General features: G+C 39.5%; 1 protein-coding gene and 1 non-coding gene across 3 annotated transcripts in view; both read right to left on the minus strand.

The window, feature by feature from the left end:
• KLHL18 (kelch like family member 18) overlaps positions 1–18,939 on the minus strand; it is a 61,728-nt gene that overhangs the window by 20,376 nt on the left and 22,413 nt on the right. For both annotated transcript variants that reach the window (XM_077129499.1, XM_077129498.1), the window contains exons 2-4: positions 7,271–7,401; positions 4,421–4,561; positions 47–245 (exon numbers count right to left, since the gene is read on the minus strand). In XM_077129499.1, coding sequence (XP_076985614.1) covers positions 47–245; positions 4,421–4,561; positions 7,271–7,401 — 471 coding nt within the window. The remainder of the gene's footprint in view (positions 1–46; positions 246–4,420; positions 4,562–7,270; positions 7,402–18,939) is intronic.
• LOC143658206 (U6 spliceosomal RNA) lies at positions 13,573–13,681 on the minus strand. Its single transcript, XR_013163207.1, has one exon. It is a non-coding gene; the product is annotated as a U6 spliceosomal RNA (small nuclear RNA).

Raw genomic sequence — 18,939 nt, forward strand, 5'->3', positions numbered from 1 at the left:
CATCCTATTTGCCACCTGCATGGAACTGCTTCTGTGCTTTACGTACCTGCTCCTCTGATTTCACATTTAGCTCATCCCGAGACACTAGCTCAAGTACATCTTCCAAGGGCAAGGCCAGGAATTCTTCTGACATGGACACTTCCACAAAGTGCTGGTGGATGAAGCTGTTGGCCGCATCGTACAGCACAGCACACATCATTGTCTCAGCAAACTGGCGCACACCCAAACAATTTTTAGGATGAAGCCTTTTGGCATAAGAAAAGATGAAAAGGAAAAATTTAGAGGAAGAAAAACGTTCTTTTCTGTCATTTTCACACTGGTTCTTGGTAGAGTCACAGAATGAAAACAAACATTTTTCTAGCTTTGTTGGAAACTCCCAGTGTGACATCAGGTGTGCCTCTCTGGGCTACAACGACTACAGATATAAAATTAAGCAGATTTTCCTCAAAAGTCCCTGCCTCTTGGGCCTAGCGCTCCATGAGTAGAGGGAGAATGAGCAATCTGGGAAGTCCTGTGAAGCAGGTTTTCAGAAGGAAGGAAGAATCTGAGACCGCATACGGAACGTGTGCTGGCTTTCATTCAGCTGTGGTGGGCTTGGCTGAGGGTCTAGGGCAGCACTCCACTTCCAGTCACTAGAAAAGCAGCAGAGCTGAAAAGTTAGAGTTTAAGCAGGTGAAGAGATAACTCTTCATAAGGCCCCCTACACCCCCCCCCTTTTTTTTTTAACAGAAACAGGCTCTATGGGCCTAGTGATTCAGACATCTAGAAACAACAGTGGCAGCTCTCATTTATTTAGCACATCAATGAGTCATGTACTTCACTAGCCTTTCTCCTGAACCTTTTTAGCAACCTGCAAAGTAGTAATTGTTTTCATTTTATAAAGCGAAAACTGAGGCTCTGACATACTAAGAAGTTTTCTCAATCCCTCTACAAACAAATAGTGGTGCTGAGATTGAACCCGGGTCTCCTGTGCACATTTCCACAGCACCAAGGCAAATAGGCACTCACTGAAGCCAAGGAAACCTGGGGCAAATCCTGTCCCTATCGCTCACTGGGCAATGTCGGGAGTGTTCCTGAGGTTCTCCAAGTCTCCAAAGTTTCCACACCTATAAAAAGGTGATGACAACTGACCTTCTAGAGCCACGGCCATGATTAAGTAGAATGCAGACAAAAGCACTCAAAATGGGACTTAGGATGAAGTTATTTTTATTTTTATTATTGTTATTTTCCTTACTACTGTTGCATCTAAGAAAATTCCAGATGAGCCCAGTATGGTTCTGAAAATCTTGGTGACAGAAGTAGAACCTGGGAAGAATAAGCCTTTTCTTATGATGATTTTGAGACTGATAATCAGCAGAGGGAAAGCATATTTGTCAGATTAAAAATTGCCAAAGCACTTTTCTTCATCAGAATTTTCTCTCATTTTCCCCATAATAGTATAAGCTTATAGGTAAAACTTTAACTTACTAAGCAATATTCACCATTGCTCCCCACAGTCAAAGAATTGAGGTTGAAAATTTACCAGCAGCAGATCAGTCAAGAACTGAAAGGAGCCTGGCTTAAGACTAGCTAAATTCTATATAGCTATTGTTTCATTCCAATCTGTCCAGTGCTTTGGAAACCTATGTGAATTTCCAATGGCCAAGGAACATGAGCATCAAGCAACATATAAGCAAGGCATTGTAGCCAGTGAGAAGCCCAGGGCTCAAGATCAAAATGCTAGTTCAGTCATCTGTCAAATAGTACCCTTCCCTTAAAGCACTTATAGTGACTAAATGAGACTTATTAAAGTACTTTACAAGTATGTGGCAGAGATAAGGATAAACCTTCCCTAGGCTTCTATACTGTGTGAGTCACTCTTGCCTAATGCTCAGACATCATCTAAGAGGAGGATTCAAAATGTCATGAACTAGAAATTGGATAGAGTTCAAAGACATGAGAAAGGATGAACAATGTAGCTGAATTGTTATACATTTCCATCTTCTCCCCTCTCAGGTTAGGGCTCCTATATCTCATCTCTGATTGTCTCTGACTGCATAATATTGAGCACAAAGCATATCTTTTCAACTGACTGGGCTTTCTCATGCCAATTTTAACACATGGCATGTGTTAAGTTTGTTTGTATGACAATGGATGGGGACGAAGGAGGGAAAGTTGACATATAGGAAAGAGGTCCATTCAGAAACAGGAGGGAGACAGGAGGGAACAGTAAACCTTTGGTAGGTGGATTCATTTCTTTCATTCACCACTTCACATCCTTCTTTCTTGTCAACAAACACCAGCTGTGTTAGCAAGGAGGCCACATAAGATACAATGCTTTATCCCAGGTCATCTACCTAATCAGAGGGAGGAAGCAGTGACTTGAACTAAATAAATTATTTACAGTTTGGTTCATTGATGCATTCGATGTTCTGATACGGATTTAAGAGAAGAGTTTTGAGAAACACACAGCTCCAGTGTTCACCTGAAACAATGAGCCATATACCTGGAGGCTGTGGAAAGGGTCAGAAAGAAAAATTAACTTCAGCCTCAGGAAAAAAGCAGTGTTCTAAAAAGCAGCCTCAGAAACTACTGCTCTAAGGATTCTGATGTCTCTGCAGCTTCTCCTGTTATGCCCTGTTTTTTCCACTGCACTTTGGTTCCTAATAATGGTTTCCTCAAGACATTAACAATCAAACCTTGAAACTGAAAGGTCCATATATCTGTCTTCAAGGGCAAATAGGAAAAGGGTAGGGGTGAGCCCATAACATTCTGCAACCAGGATGAGGGAGAACAAGCCCAAGGAACAGAGACAATGATAGTAACTGCTAGAGAGAAAATAGAAAGCAGGTCAAGCCTCTGGGGCCTGTGACAAGGAATAAAAGCAGAAATGAGGTGTGGGTTTTGGCTTCAGAAGGGTTCCTGCTGAGCTGAAAGAAAAAAATGTCAAGGATAGATTCCAATACATCAGGCTTTATGTTTAAGTACCTGAAGTTCCTAAATTGTTATTGGTTCATACAAAAATTGCACAGGTCTAAAAATCACTTTTCTAAGCATCTTTTAGGTGACAGTATTTGATAGGAGCCTGCATTCAGTGTTGACAGTGATAACCTCAACAGACCCTAGGTGGAGCTGTTGTCTTCTTGGTGAGGGTGTGAGGATGGACAATTCAATCATTCGCAGAGCAGGTACTTAATTAGGTCATTCTCTAGGTTCTATGGGAACACAGAGATGAACTGAGTCCAGTTTTTGTCCTTAAGCAGCTCACAAATGAATAGGAAAGACACTGCATGCCTGCACACATCACCACACACATCTCCCTAGTCCATACCAGAAGGCATTTTAGGGCAGAGACATAGTTTGCTCTGGGGCCTCACTCTCACCACAAAGTCTCTGTTTGTAACACTGGGAATGGTACTACCTACTTCACGATGGAACCACTCACCCAGCACCCAGAAGATACATGCCTCTGCATTTCCACCATCCTTACCATGTCATTATGATTAGCTGCATACCCAGCAGCACTCAGTGATGACTGTGAGCACCATTCAGGGAGGATATGGATGCAGCAAGAATTCAGAGAACTGCCAAGTGAATGGGACTGACAGAGTAGGAGTAAAGGAAGCCATCTCTGAGAGGAGATGAGGCTCAGTATGGCAAAACTGAGAGTAGGAATGTTGGTCTCATTTGGGGATGAGAGGACTACACTCAGGTGGGGTCTGGGCCTGGGAGAGACCACAGAGGTAGTGGCACTGTTCTGTTTCTCCCTGACTATGTGTGGCCCAGAACTAACCCTCAGCCCAAGAACTGGAAGTTAAAAGCCTTTACCCTAATGACCAAGGGCTGTGCTTCCTGGGAAGGAGGAAAAGCCTTCTTATCTGCTTATAGTCACCAAATGTTCATGGAAGATCTACTAGACCTACTACCTGGTACAGGAAATACATACGGGTACAATCAATAGGCCTTATCCAAGAAGAGTTTTCGGCTTTACAATGATTGCTCCAGGGAATTCAGGGGTATAGGGAATTCTAGGAGGTGAAATTTGGGTTGTCTCTTCAAGAGCTGAGGTAAAAAGAAAAGTAAAAAAAACAATCATGAAGAGGGAAAGATCTAAACAAAGATGAAGATGGTTATGGAACAGTTAGGTAGCACCCAACAAATAGGATCGGTGAGAATAGTCCACTAAATTCCTGGCTGGTCAATCTGCAAAGGAGAAAGGAGAACAGGCAGGGCCATGTTAAATCATGTCTCACAAAGGTTCTTCCTGAAGAAATGGACACTGCTTGATAGTGATTACAGGAAATGTCTTCTTTGCAGAGTAACCTTCCTGGCTCATCCCTTCATACAACTCTATGTGTCCCAAAGACTTAGCAAGCAAGGGATTCCAGAATGGAAATGGTTATGCTCTCTGCCATGTGCCGGGCCCACTGCATCATCTCACCGTTCTCGGAGAAAAGCACAGCAGGCGTCTTTGATGCTCTGCAACTGCAGGAAGCTTGCTCCCATGAGCAATGACTGGACATTTTGCTGGTCTATGGCAAGGTGGCCGTTGTAGGCAAAATTGATCAGAGCCTCCAGGGCACTACAGGAAAAAGGAAAAGCCATGAAACACTCCTAGGAGATGGGTCTTTACCCACAGGAGACTTGGGCCCTAATTGAGCTGACATCACTGAGTGGAGATTAGATAAGCCTTGTTCTAAAACGCATTTGGCCCAGACTTTTGAGATTCTATGTGAAGGAACAACACTTCATCACAGCCGAAAACTCATTCTACTTCTTAAGTTATTCTTATTACTCAAATAATTTTATTATATAACATCCTAAAAAGAAAAAGCAATCATCCCAAACTTCACTATCGATGGCGGTTGTTTTTTAGGTCCCTCTTCAGAACGTGTTCACATGCACACATAACTGTATGGATATAATCATACAATACTTAAAAAGTCTTTTCCCATGTTGCTACAATGTCTTTGGTATTTATCATTTCTAGAGGTTGCTATATAATATTTCAACATGCATATGTGTTACAATTTATTTCTTTTATTGGTAGACATAATAGCTATTACATCTTACTGCCACATAAATAATGCTTTTGGATTATTAATTCCTTGGAATACATTTCCAGGAAGAGATTTCCTAACACTTTTTCTGGCCCCCAATTCACATTCAGAATAAAACCCAAATTCCATCTATAGGGCTGTGTGTGGTCTGGCCCACCTTCATCTCTCTGACCTCATCACCCTTCACTCTTTCCCTTCCTCATTCTATTCCAACATGCTGAACACATTCTCACTTCAGGGCCTTTGCACTGGATGCCCCCTCTGTTTGGAGGGCTTCCTCCCTCCTTCCCTTCAATTAATGTCTTGGTACAAATGCCACCTCATCAGAAAGGTCTCCCCTTTCTTTTCCACCCTCAAATAGCATTGATGGCTGGCATCATTTGCTTGCCTTGCCATTAGTCTGCATTACTTTTTTTTTTTTAACTTTTTAATTGTATAATATAACATATATACAAAGCAAAGAAATAAAAAAAGCAATAGTTTTAAAAGCTCTCTTCAAAAAGTAGTTACAGGACAGATCCCAGAGTCTGTCATGGGCTACCACATGATCCTCTCAGATTTTTCCTTCTAGCTGCTCCAGAATATAGAAGGCTAGAAAGAATAAATTTTTTTTATCATCACAATCGACTTTTTTTTTTCTTTTGTGTGAAAAAAACATAGAGACAAAAAAAGCAACAAATTTCAAAGCACAGCACCACAATTAGTTACAGAACATATTTCAGACTTTGGGATACAATTTGGGTTACAATTCTACAATTTTAGGTTTTTACTTCTAGCTGCTCTAAGATACTGGAGACCAAAAGAGATATCAATTTAATGATTTAGCAATCATATTCATTTGTTAAATCCTATCTTCTCTGTATAACTCCACCATCACCTTTAATCCGTCTATCCCTTTCTTTAGGGGTGTTTGGGCTATGGCCATTTTTAAATTTTCATGTTGGAAGGGTCTATCAATAATATAGGTAGGCAGATGGAACTAGGTGATGGTTTGGAGAGGCTGGGCCCTCTAGGTTTCAGGACTTATCTGGTCCAGGGACCCTTCTGGAGGTTGTAGGCTTCTGGAAAGTTACTCTAGTGCATGGAACCCTTAAAGAATCTCATATATTGCCCTAGGTGCTCTTTAGGATTGGCTGTAGTGGTCCTGTTTGGGATTTAGGTACACTGCTTTACTTTTCTCATATTACTTTCAATCCCAGTCATATCATGCATATATTTATCCACTGTTGGATCCCCACCACCAGAATGTCAGCAAAGCAAGAAGAGGTGCTTTCTGTTTTACTCTAGGTACTCAGTGTACACTGTAAGTACCAAGTCAATCTCTGTTGAATGAAGCACCTGAACTGTGCATGGTCATAAGCACAGGTCCTTCAGATATAGATCTTCAGAGAAGAGGAGGGCCTTTGGGACAACTGGCCTTGGAGGCTCACTTCTGTCTTTATTTACAAGTCTTACAGTGAATACATAAATCCCTCTCTTCACACAGTAGGGCAGATCATCTTCAAGTATCCAGAGATAAAGTCCCCTAGCTCCTTTCTCCTCAGTTTTCACCACTGTGATATTAAGCAATGAATTAAGCAACAAAAGACAGGTTACTGACTAACAGAATAACCTTGGACTTGACCTACTTGGGCTTCAATTTTCTGATCCATCAAACAAATATATCACCTACTACCTTATTGATTTGGATTGTTCAACAGAGTGGTCTCTAGACACATGTGGCTATTTAAAATGAAAGAAAACTTAAAATTTCCCAGTCCCACCAGTCACATTTCAAGTGCTCAATAGCTACATGTGGTTAGTAGCTATCATTTTGGACTATGCAAATAGAGTATTTTCATCATCACAGAAAGTTTTAATGAATAAGCACGGCTCTAGACTGATGAGAAGGGTAGCAAATGAAGACATTTATGGACTATTTTGCCAGCTGAAATGGCTAGCACAGAAAAGTACACAGAATAATAACATACCACCACCCTCATAGTCAGCAGCCAGTTTAAAAAACATCTTAGACTGTAACTCCTATTACTCTAGGAGCAGAGTAAAAACAGCATCAACATTCCTGTAATTTTAACCATGTCTCAGGCCACTGGCTGGTTCTAACTTGTTTGCTAATTGTTTACTTTGTGTGTGACACTGTACTTGATACGGTGCCTACTGAGGACTCCCAAATGGCACCAAGCACAAGGCCAAAGCTGCAGCCAGTGATAACTGGTGGAGGGCTTTAATACCTTGGGTCCATTCCTTGCATTACAATCTCATCCTGCTTGCACTCCATCATGTCATTCGTAAACATAGCATGGAAGTATGGGATTGAGGCTGCTAAGACGATCCGGTGGGCACTGAATTTGTGGTCCCCAATCTGTGGGCAAAGTAAAATACAAAGTCAGGTAGTGCGGAATGCAAATACAAAAAACCAACCTGTCCCTTCCACAGTTGAATCCTCTGTCTATCTTAATGGCACTGAACCCCAGTGCATGAGAACCAAGGTTTGTCATGGCAACCCTGAACTATTTTCAATTCAACATACTCAGTTACAGAAGAAGAATGTAAATAATACAGTGTAATGAGGTATTAAAATGGTGAAAAAATGTAAGTGTGAAAGCTTCAAGGAATGGTTTTTATAACTATGACAGTTTCCACTGCACTGTTCCCAATTCCCCTCAACTCAAATATCTGATACTGTTAAGACTAATATTCCAACCCCAGTTTTATTAGAAAGCAGATGGAATACACAAAAAAATCTGTCTAAGAACTCAGGCTCCTAAAAGTACGTTTCTCAAAAACAGCCCATACCAAGTGTTAGAAAGAGGTAAGCAGACACCAAGCCAGACTCGAATAGGGGACGCAGATGGGGACCAAGCATGGAGCAGGCACCGTGGAATGGGGTCAAATGCTGGGTGCCTTTGGGCACCAAGCAGGCTGTTTGGTAACAAGGGAACCAGAACTCCTCTGCAGGATCCCAGCAGCAGCAGGAGTAACTGGTGCCTTACACTGGCCAGAGCTCTGCCCCTGGCTCTTGCAATGACACAGGCAGACTCTCTCTTCAATATGTATCACTTCCTTACCATCACACCCTTAGCCTGACGTGTTCTACAAAGTTTTCCAACTATCTGCCAAAAGGATGTTCCCATTTACAGCTCCAAGCTACTTAGATATTTCCACTTAAGAACTTTCCATTTTTCAGAAAGAGCTAAACTGTCATTTTTCCCTTTCCCCTAGGTTCCATTCTAGCAAAATGGTGCATCATCCTACCTGATACTTGTCTCTTTGTGTCACGTTTGCTTAAGGATTCCAGCTCAGGTTTTGTTATTATGTCCTCTTTTTCACTGAACTTCAGGTTCTTTATCGTAAACGGTCCTTCACACACACATACACGATTTTCCCAACAGCAAAGATCTTTATTGAATTTAGATCCTATCAGATCCCTGCTTTTCGGTATTCATACCTGTGAGTACCATCCCACAAAGCATCAGGGTTAGTCCGTGTGCCCGACAGAATACAGCAGAAGTGATAATATGTTACCTCCAAGACCAATCATGAAAGGCACTATGACTTCCTTTAACTCTCTCTCCTGGATTACTCATTCACTCTGGGGAAGCCAGATATTACATTCTATGCTAATATTTTTATTGAGAAATATCCACATAGATACAGTCCAACCATATTATAAATCAGTGGTTCACAATATCATCACATAGTTGTGTATTCTTCACCATGATCATTCTTAGAACATTTGTATCACTCTAGAAAAAGAAATAAAAAGAAAAAAAAAAGAACTCATAAATCCCATACCCCTTACCCCTCCCTCTCATTGACCCACAGTATTTCAATCTACCCAATTTTTACCCTTTATCTCCCCCTATTATTTATTTATTATCCTTATTATTATATATATATTTTTTTAACTCATCTGTCCAAACCCTGGATAAAAGAAGCATCAGGCACAGGGTTTCACAATTACACAGTCACATTGTAAGAGCTATATAGTTAGTTATATAGTCTTTGTCAAGAATCAAGGCTACTGGTTACAATTGTGTTAATCATATTGGCTAAAGTCTGTATTGAAAGATAACTTGTCTCCCCTCCTTTGGCCTTATAACTTTAGTACTGAAATGATAGTTCTGCGTGCTGGTTTGAAACCATTTTGCACCCCAGTAAAGCCATGCTCTTTAATCCTAATTCAATATTGTTGGGTAGGATCTTTCTTATTGTTTCCATGGAGATGTGACCCACCCAAATGTGGGTGGTACCTTTTGATAAGATGGTTTCTATGGTTTCTAAGGTGGTTTCTATGTCTCCACCCATTTAAGATGAGGCTGCTTACTACAGCCCTTTAAGGACATTTTCACAGCCTTAAAACTGTAAACGTGTACCTTAATAAATTTCCTTTGTGAAAGTCAAAAAAGAAAAAAGAAAAGAATCAAGGCTACTAGAACACAGTTCAACAGTTTCAGGTACTTCCTTCTAGCCACTCCAATACACAATAAACTAAAAAGGGATATCTATATAATACATAAGAATAACTTCCAGGATAACCTCCTGACTGAACTCTCTCAGTTCAGTCAGCTTTTAGCTTTTCTCTCTTTCCTCTTTTAGTCAAGAAGGATTTCTTGTTTCCATTGATTCCAGTTCCTGGCTCATCCCCAGGACTCAGGTCCCATATTGTCAGGGAGATTTATACACCTGAGGGTTGATTTCTCAGTTCTCAATTCTATCCATTGCTCTATATGTCTGTCCTTGTGTCAGTACCATACTGTTTTGATCACTGGCTCTGTAATAAGTTTTAAGATCAGGAAATAGAGTACTCCAAATTCATTCTTCTTTCTCAAGATGGCTTTAGCTATTTGGGGCCCCTTATTCTTCCATAAAAATTTGATTATTGGCTTTTCCTTTGCTGCAAACAAGGGTGTTGGAATTTTGATTGAGATTGCACTGAATCTATAAAGCACTTTGAAACTCCTGTAATTTTAATACCTGTTAACACCTTTGTTCAGAAAATTAAAAGAGGTGATGGAGTTACACCAAGGGGAAGAGGATTGGGTTTTAAAAGTCAATGGGTAATTTAAATGTGCTGCATCTCATAAAAACCAGTGCACCTGGTTTTTAAAATCATGAACCTACTATCCTTTGATAAATATTAAAAATCAAAGAGACCTCCTGGATTCAAGTACAGACATGAAAAGGAAAATGATGTGAAGCTGGAGAAGCAGACAATGCACTCCCGAATTATGCATCCTTCTGAGCTACTGAACTCTTTGTATATAACCCTGGTCATTCCCTGAAACTTCGGGTATTTACGTGACATTGGAGACTCAGAAAGTCAACATTACCCCATTCAGCACCTGTTTAAAAAGTTGAAAAAGTGATCAGACTTTGTCTAGAGATATGAATGAAGCTTATCTGGATAAAACTAAGGTAAATCAGAATACTGGGTAAAGGATGATATGGACCATATTTTCAAACTTCAACCTGTATGTGAGATCAAAGGGAGAGATGTTTATTTGGTGCAAAATTTATATTTTGGGTAGTGCATTCCCTAATTTAATCTGTATGGTCAGTTTATCTGAACACCATAATTACATGGAATCTTGACTAGGGCGTGAGATCTTGTTGGTTTGTACATGTTAGTGTGATGTCCTAATATATCCCAGGGTAGTTTGGGCAGAGAATAAAAAAGTATTGCAAAGTCCTCTAGGGGGACTGGGGAGAAAAAAGGAAATATTAAACTTCCCCATCTGGGGAATTTCTGATATTCTTGCAAGCAATGGGGGCAACCAATTTAATAGGCTGAGCCCTCAATCTTGGGGCTTGCCCCTATGAAGCTTATTCCTGCAAAGGATATGCTAAGCCTACTGATAATTATGCCTGAGAATCACCCCCAGAGAGCCTCTATCATTGCTCAGATGTGGCCTCTCTCTGTAAGCCAACTTGGCAGGTGAACTCACTGCCCTCACCTCTATGTGGAACATAACTCCCTGGCAACATGGGACCTGACTTCTGGGGATGAGCCGGGACCCAGCATCACTGAAATGAGAAAGACTTCTTGACCAAAAGGGGGAAGAAAGAAATGAGACTAAATAAAGTTTCAGTGCCTGAGAGATTTCAAACAGACTTGGGAGGTTATTCTGGAGGTTATTCTTACACATTATATAGATATCCCTTTTTAGTTTATGGTATATTAGAGTAGCTGGAGGGAAGTACCTGAAACTGCTGAACTGTGTTCTAGTAGCCTTAATACATTAAGAAGACTGTATAACTATACAGCTTTTACAATGTGACTGTGTGACTGTGAAAACCTCGTGTCTGGTGCTCCTTTTATCCAGGGTCGGACAGATGAGTTTAAAAAAAAAAAAGAAGATAATAAATAAATAAATAATAGGGGGAGATAAAGGGTAAAAATTGCATAGATTGAAATACTGTGGGTCAATGACAGGGAGGGATAAGGGGTATGAGATGTATGAGTTATTGTTTTTTCTTTTTATTTCTTTTTCTGGAGTGATGCAAATGTTCTAAAAATGATCATGGTGAAGAATACACAACTATGTGATGATATTGTGAGCCACTAATTCATAATATGGTTGGACTGTATGTACGTGGATATTTCTCAATAAAAATATTTAAAAAAAAAAGAAAAAAGAATTCTACATTTTACTTTAACAATATCAGGAAACCAGGGAACAGTACTACACAAGGATTTTCAAGTTGACCAGGCCACTTGGTACAGGTAGAACACAAGCTGGGAAGGCAGAATTGTCGGTGAGGAGAGCAGTCAGGAGACTGCTGCCTAGTTCAGAGGAGAGAATTGAAGAGCTTGGTCTGGATAGTGTCAGAAAGGTGAAAAAAGAACAGGCTCAGGAAAGATGCTGAACTTGGAATAACTAAGACCTGGTGACTGACTACGTATGCGGGTGAGGGAAAGGAGGTGTCAATGACTCCCAGACTTCTGGCTGTTGTGACTTGGTACATGGAGGTGCTATTCACTTAGGTCAGGAACAATGGAAGAAAAAAGCGCCATCCTGTGCAGACCAAGCTGATGTTGCTGCCAACTCTGAGTCCTGTGTGGAGGAATGGATTTGACTGATTTGTACAAATGGATGTGACTCGAAGGCACACTTGCATACCTGACAAGAGAGGTGCTCCCTAATGGCAAATGGATAAATGACTAGCTTTTTCTGAGAAGGGCCTCACAACTACAATTTTGGTCTCATTAAATTAAGTGATATATAATACATGTGAAAATACCTAGTGTTCTAGTTTGCTAGCTGCTGGAATGCAATATACCAGAAACGGAATGGCTTTTAAAAGGGGGAATTTAATGAGTTGCTAGTTTATAGTTCTAAGGCCGAGAAAATGTCCCAATTAAAACAAGTCTATAGAAATGTCCAATTTAAGGCATCCATCCAGGGTAAGATACCTTGGTTCAAGAAGGCCGATGAAGTTCAGGGTTTCTCTCTCAAGTAAGAAGGCACATGGCGAACACAGTCAGAGCTTCTCTCTCAGCTGGAAGGGCACAAGGCAAACATGGAGTCATCTGCTAGCTTTCTCTACTGGCTTCCTGTTTCATGAAGCTCCCTGGGAGGCGTTTTCCTTCTTCATCTCCAAAGGTCGCTGGCTGGTGGACTCTGCTTCGTGGTGCTGCTGTCTCTGAATCTCTTATTCCCCTTTTATAGGACTTCAATAAACCAAACCAGACCCACCCTCATGGGTGGAGACATGTCATCACCTAATCTTGTTTAACAACCACTCTTGACTATATCACATCATCCAGGGAGATGATCTGATTACAGTTTCAAACATGCAGTATTGAATTGGGATTATTTTAGCTTTATGAAATGGGATTTATATCAAAACATGGTTTTTCTTAAGCGGCATACTTCCTTTCAAACCAGCACACCTAGTAAAGTGTCATACTTAACCTAAGTTTTGTTGCACCAGCTGAGAGCTCCAGCCATGAAAGATTAGAATACAACTGAAAGGTTTACAAGTTCTGATGAATAGAGAGCTCTGGTCCAGAGAATAGACTTTTGAGTCCTGCTCTATCATAAAGGTAGACCAAATCAGAGCAAGTTGTCCAATTTTACCATGCCTCAGGTTTCCAGCTTGGAATATAGGATTATTATTTATGGGGGCATGTAAGGAACACAGTTAAAATTTTTGAGATTCTCAAGAGAAGCACTATAAATACTGGCAAGCATCATCACAATCTCTTTGTTAGACGATACTATAAAGTACAGTACAGCTTTAAAGGTCAAAATACTTGGCAGAATCTTCACCCTGTGCCTGTCCCAGGGGAGACCAAACAGCACAAGTCATATATTATATACAAACAACACCTAATAGTGACAGCTTCCAGGCCAGCTGTTATCTTTTTGCATGACCCAGGCAAATCTCTTCGCTTCAACCCTCTGAGGATCAGTTTCTTCATCCGTAAAATAAGGGAATTTAGCTGGATCAGGTTTTCCAAAAGGCAGTAGTTGTGTTAATAATAATCTGCTGTGAATTCAACAAAACTTTTTTAAAAATTTTTTGAAAATATATGGAACGCTTCATGAATTTGTGTGTGTCATCCTTGCGCAGGGGCCATGCTAATCTTTTCTGTATCGTTCCAATTTTAGTATATGTGCTGCTGAAGTGAGCACAAAGCTTTTATTTTTAATCATAATGCTATCTACAAACATTTGACACACAATTGTACACACATATGAAAGATATAATTTATCTGGTCTCCAGATTAGTGGCACATATGAATTTAAAGGTCCTTTGCAAATAACCTCAGAAATCCTTCAACCTGGGAACCCCTGCAACAGAGGGGCTCCGAGCTCCTTCCTGGATAGTATAATCTAAGACTATGACTAGATAAAAGGACACAGTAATCATGACCACCTTATCACTCACCTTAGTTTTGGTTTTTTGTTGTTTTTTTTTTTTGCTGTTCATTTTATTTTATTTTTTCTTGCTCTAGTCAATTCGGATTGAGTTGCTGTTATCCACTTTAGTTCTGACTTGCTTTCACAAACACAGACACATGCAAGAAAAGCTTCCTATTTTCTTTCTTGGAAAGAACAGGAGAGCTTCCTCTTGACCCTGCTCTGCTAGTATCTTTGGATCAACAGGGACATGACACCACAAGGTCTGTTCCCAATCACAGGCAGATGCTCAAACAGGTGCTTATTCAAGCAGGAAAAATAGCAGAGCAAAATCTGTCGGGAGTAAACTGAGACAGGTGCTCCCAAAGAAATACGATACAACCAGAAAAGATTATCTTCGATGGAAAACATTTTGATACTACTGTTCCTTCTCTTAAGGAGTTAACAATTAATGTATGGAATATTATTCAGCTGTAAGAATGAATGAAGTCATGATGCATGTGACAACATGGATGAACCTGGAGGGCATTATGCTGAGTGAAATCAGTCAGACATAAAAAGACAATTAGGGTATGATCTCATTAATATGAATTAAATATAGTGAGCAAACTCACAGAGTTAATATCCAGAATATAGGTTATGAGGATAGAGAATGAGGAACTGATGCTTAATTTGTGTAGAATTTTTTTTTTATTAATTAAAAAAAGATTAACTAACACAACATTTAGAAATCATTCTGTGTAGAATTTTTTAATAAGATTGATTGTAAATGTTTGGAAATGAATAGAGGTGATGGTAGCACATTGATGCGTGTGTAAATAACAGTGCTGACTTGTGTGTGTGATTGTGGTTGAGAGCGGAAGTGCAGGACGTATCATCAGAAGGAAAGCTAGAGGATGAAATAAGGGATGATAATAACATAGTGAACCCTGTAATGGATGATGAAGTTGGCCATCGTACAAATATAAGAATGCTCTTCCATGAATTAGAACAAATGTATGCATAACTACAAGTTATTAATAATAGGGTGGATAAGAGAAAAATGCACATAATGCAAACTTTGGACTATAGTTAACAGTAATATCTTAATGTTCTTCCATCAGTTGTAACAAAGGTACCACACCGATGCGAAATATCAATAATAGGGGGTGTAAGGGGCATGGGATTTTTCTGTTTGGAGTTATGGAAATGTTCTAAAATTGTGGTGATGACAGCACAGCTCCATAATTACACTAAGAGCCACTGACTGTACACTCTAGATAGACTGTATGATGTGTGAATAAAACTGATTTGGAAAAAAAAATACCAGCCCACATCACAACCGGTTTTATGCTGGTATTCACAGACTGTTCCTGCTGAACCTGTTGAATGTCTACACTTTGAGGAATTCAACACTGAAATAAACTGCTGTCTTATACAAAATGCTTGTTCCTTTTTAGAAGCTGAGTTAAAAAAGAAGCACTCACATTGGAATCATACATGGCCTATTTAGGCCTACCACCACCAACGTGCTTTTTTGTTAACTTCAGGTTCTTCATCATAGTTACACAATGATTCTTCCTTCTCCATGAAGTTTAAATATTAATTAGCCCCAACAAATAATGCAGCCTTACCCATCAGAAATGTGGGTGGTAGACTGAATAGACATGCTTCGAAACACCTGTTTTCCTACTTCAGGTATCATCCAGTCGTCAAGTACAGAATAAGCCCTGCTCCACCCTCCAAACAAATCCCACCCCTGGCCTGACCAAAATCTTTCTCAGATGTTACACCAGTAAAGCTATTCTATATTTGGCAGGTGAAGTCTCTTTCTAAAGTGCTGCACTTGTTTCTGCTTTTTTCCTACTCTAGTAGTATTCAAACTCCTTAAGGGTAGTAAGTGTCTTGTATATCCATCAAATAGCCCAATAGGGTATTCATTGAAATTTAAAATACCCACTCTGACCTCTGGTAGCCTCTGAGAAAACTCAGCAGCAGCAGCCCAGAAAATCAGCAATTCCCTATGAAAACAAATTGCCTCAAAGTAAAAATGGCAGTTTCACTAAAGGCTATAGTCAAAACAGACTATAGGTTCTCTCAGTTAAATTCAGAAAAAGACGAAACGAAGGCATTGTGATTTTCTACTCATTCCCTTCAAATTTTCTCATCTATATAAATAGGTACAGTAAATCCTCAGATACCTATAATACTTAATACTTAAGGGCTGATATAAAAATACATATTATTATTATCTACTCATCAATTACTAACTATCTAGATATATCTCTATACTATAAATACAATTATCAACCATCTATATATTCATAATGCTATAATAATATATTTACTATTAATACTTTTACTATTATGGTTTATTAACTAATTCTTTTAGGTCCCTGAAGATTATCAGAAAACACTGGCTTCAACACATGCCAACAAAAAACTTCCTAAAACCTATGACTAGCAATAGGGTTCATTTCATGTTGGCTCTGTCCAGCACTCCTTACCTTTTGTGAACTTCTCCCATCTTCATTCTAACCACACTACAGGACCCAACATATAACCTAAGCTATAGGAATCATATCCTTTCTTACGACTTTTCCAATTAGAAAGAAGGAAGAGGGACAGTCTTTCCAGCATAGTAAGGAGCTGTCAGGTCTCCATCACCCTCCATGTGTTAAGGTCTATAGCAAACAAGTGTTTTATTGATTAGAAACACTGAGGAGCATGCAGAAATGTGTGAATGTGTACAGAAATAGCAACAGATAACTGCTGCATGGATGACTCAAGTGTTGAATTCCTAGCAGTTTATTTTCCTGAAAAAGTTACCATTGCTTTAGATAGGGATAGCTACCACTACCACCAGGATATTTTTCCAGCTGTTTTTGCAGATACCACTCTATAATACTTAGCAATTGGAAAAGGTCCCAAAGAATATGATGCTAGAATGGTGAACATTAACCAAAACAGAACAGAACACTGTAGGAGAAAGGCTGGGATGGCAGTTGTATGGAATAGCTAAAGGCTTATGTAGATGGTTCCATCAGGAATCATGCACTTAGGATGATCCTCCTCTTCTAAGGCCTCTGAAACACCCATACATCCATCATTTGAGGCATACTGTGTGGGGTATGTGAGCTGTCAAGATCACCAAGTATCTCCTCTGTAAGTGTGGACAGTAGATTCTGGAGAAACAACTCCTTTCCCCCCACCACAGTGACACCCTGAAGACTGGTTCCACTGCTAGTGGCAGTTGGAGATATCTAAATTTCTCAAATTTAACTTCTTTCCACCTGTGTTAATTTAGGCTGTAACCATCTCCTGCTTGGAGTGCTGAGGACCTCTTTCTTTTCTTCAGAAATCCTTCGGTCTCCAAACCACCTGCACAGAGATGCTCCACTTTAGCCACATCACTTCTCTGTTTTAATACCTCTGGGAACTTTTTTTTTTTTTTTTAGCGTTTGTTCTTCCTATTACTTATTTTTATTCCATATGTTCTACTTGTTTGTTGATAAGGTAGATAAAAGGAGCATCAGACCTCTGGGAACTTTTTTTTTTTTTTTTAGCATTTGTTCCCCCTATTATTTATTTTTATTCCACATGTTCTACTCATTTGTTGACAAGGTAGATAAAAGGAGCATCAGATCTCTGGGAACTTTTTAAGGGGCATTTTGTCAACAGTTACCAGAATCTTCCTCTTTGATTCAATAATGCTCCCTCTAGGATTGGTACTTACAGAAAGCTACAAACAGATATGTACTAGTATATTCATTCACTGCACCACTGTCTGAAATTAAACTGTATAACAACCTATACGTGCTCATCAATAAGGAAATGGTGAAATTATGTTATATTCATATACTGAATAATCACAAAAAGATGAGAAAATTCCAAGATATAATAAAAAGCAAGCTGCAGGATATTAAATGTAGTTTGATTTCATTTATATAAATAAATAGTTTCTTTCATTCAATAAATATTTCAGACATTACTACTTACCAGAGAAAGAAAGAGTAATAGAACAAGAGACATAAAGCAAGGGGGAAGTGATAGAATATGACCCAACAACATTTTAGAAGGATATTTAATTAACTGTTAATTAGATGTTCTCTGAAGTGCAGTGAGTAGGGCCTTTTGTCTTTCTGTTCGGATTCTTTTTTATCACGAGTATTTATTTTCAAAATTAAAAAACAAAACTCAAAGACTTAAAAAAAGACTTAACTTGGCACATAATGTTCATTATAACATTTCCTCTTCTCTCCTGCCACCCACCTCCCCTCCGTCAGGGTTCCCATGCTCCTAAAATATGGAAACTCTTCCTCCCCATCCCCAGACACACTAGGGTCCTCTCCAGGTGGAACCCATGTTTCCAGCAAGTGCAATTTCAATATGCTGCTACTCCTGCTCTTTTTACTATTGTTAGTTACTGCTTTGCTATTCTAAAATCCAGCTTCATTCTTCTCAAACTTCTCAAACTGGAATCTACCAGGTGAGGAGGTAAGGAGACCTAGAAGGAGGCTGACTCAATTATGAAGTTATGAAAATAAGGGCTTAAACTAGAGCAGTGGGAATGAAAAAGAGAAGATGCAGAGACAGCTTTGGTGATTGACTGGCTGCTCCATTAAACAGGCAGGCTGACACTGCCCTTACTGTATTACACTCATGGGATCACCACTTGCTTAACCAAGGAAAAAAAAGTAAAGACACAGAGGAAAGAAAAGGAGAACATAACTACAAATCATAAAGACATTAATAAGCAAATTCTGTGAAAAATGTTATGCAAATAAACTGAAAAATATGTAACATAGGCAAATTCTTGTAAAAATATAACCTGATATGCAAATGGACTTTTTTTTCAGGTTAAACAATGGGAGTTTATTTGTTCATGGTTTTGAGGTTAGGAAAAAGGTCCAACTAAAGTCATAATCAAGACGATGCTTTCTCCCCAAAGACTGTGGCATTCTGAGACTGCTGGTGATCCTTGCTCCTTAGCTGGTCACATGGCGAGGGACATGGTAGCATCTCTTTTCTCTTCTGGGTTCTACTGATGT

Source organism: Tamandua tetradactyla, chromosome 15, assembly GCF_023851605.1.
Source record: "Tamandua tetradactyla isolate mTamTet1 chromosome 15, mTamTet1.pri, whole genome shotgun sequence".
Classification (NCBI taxonomy): Eukaryota; Metazoa; Chordata; class Mammalia; order Pilosa; family Myrmecophagidae; genus Tamandua; species Tamandua tetradactyla.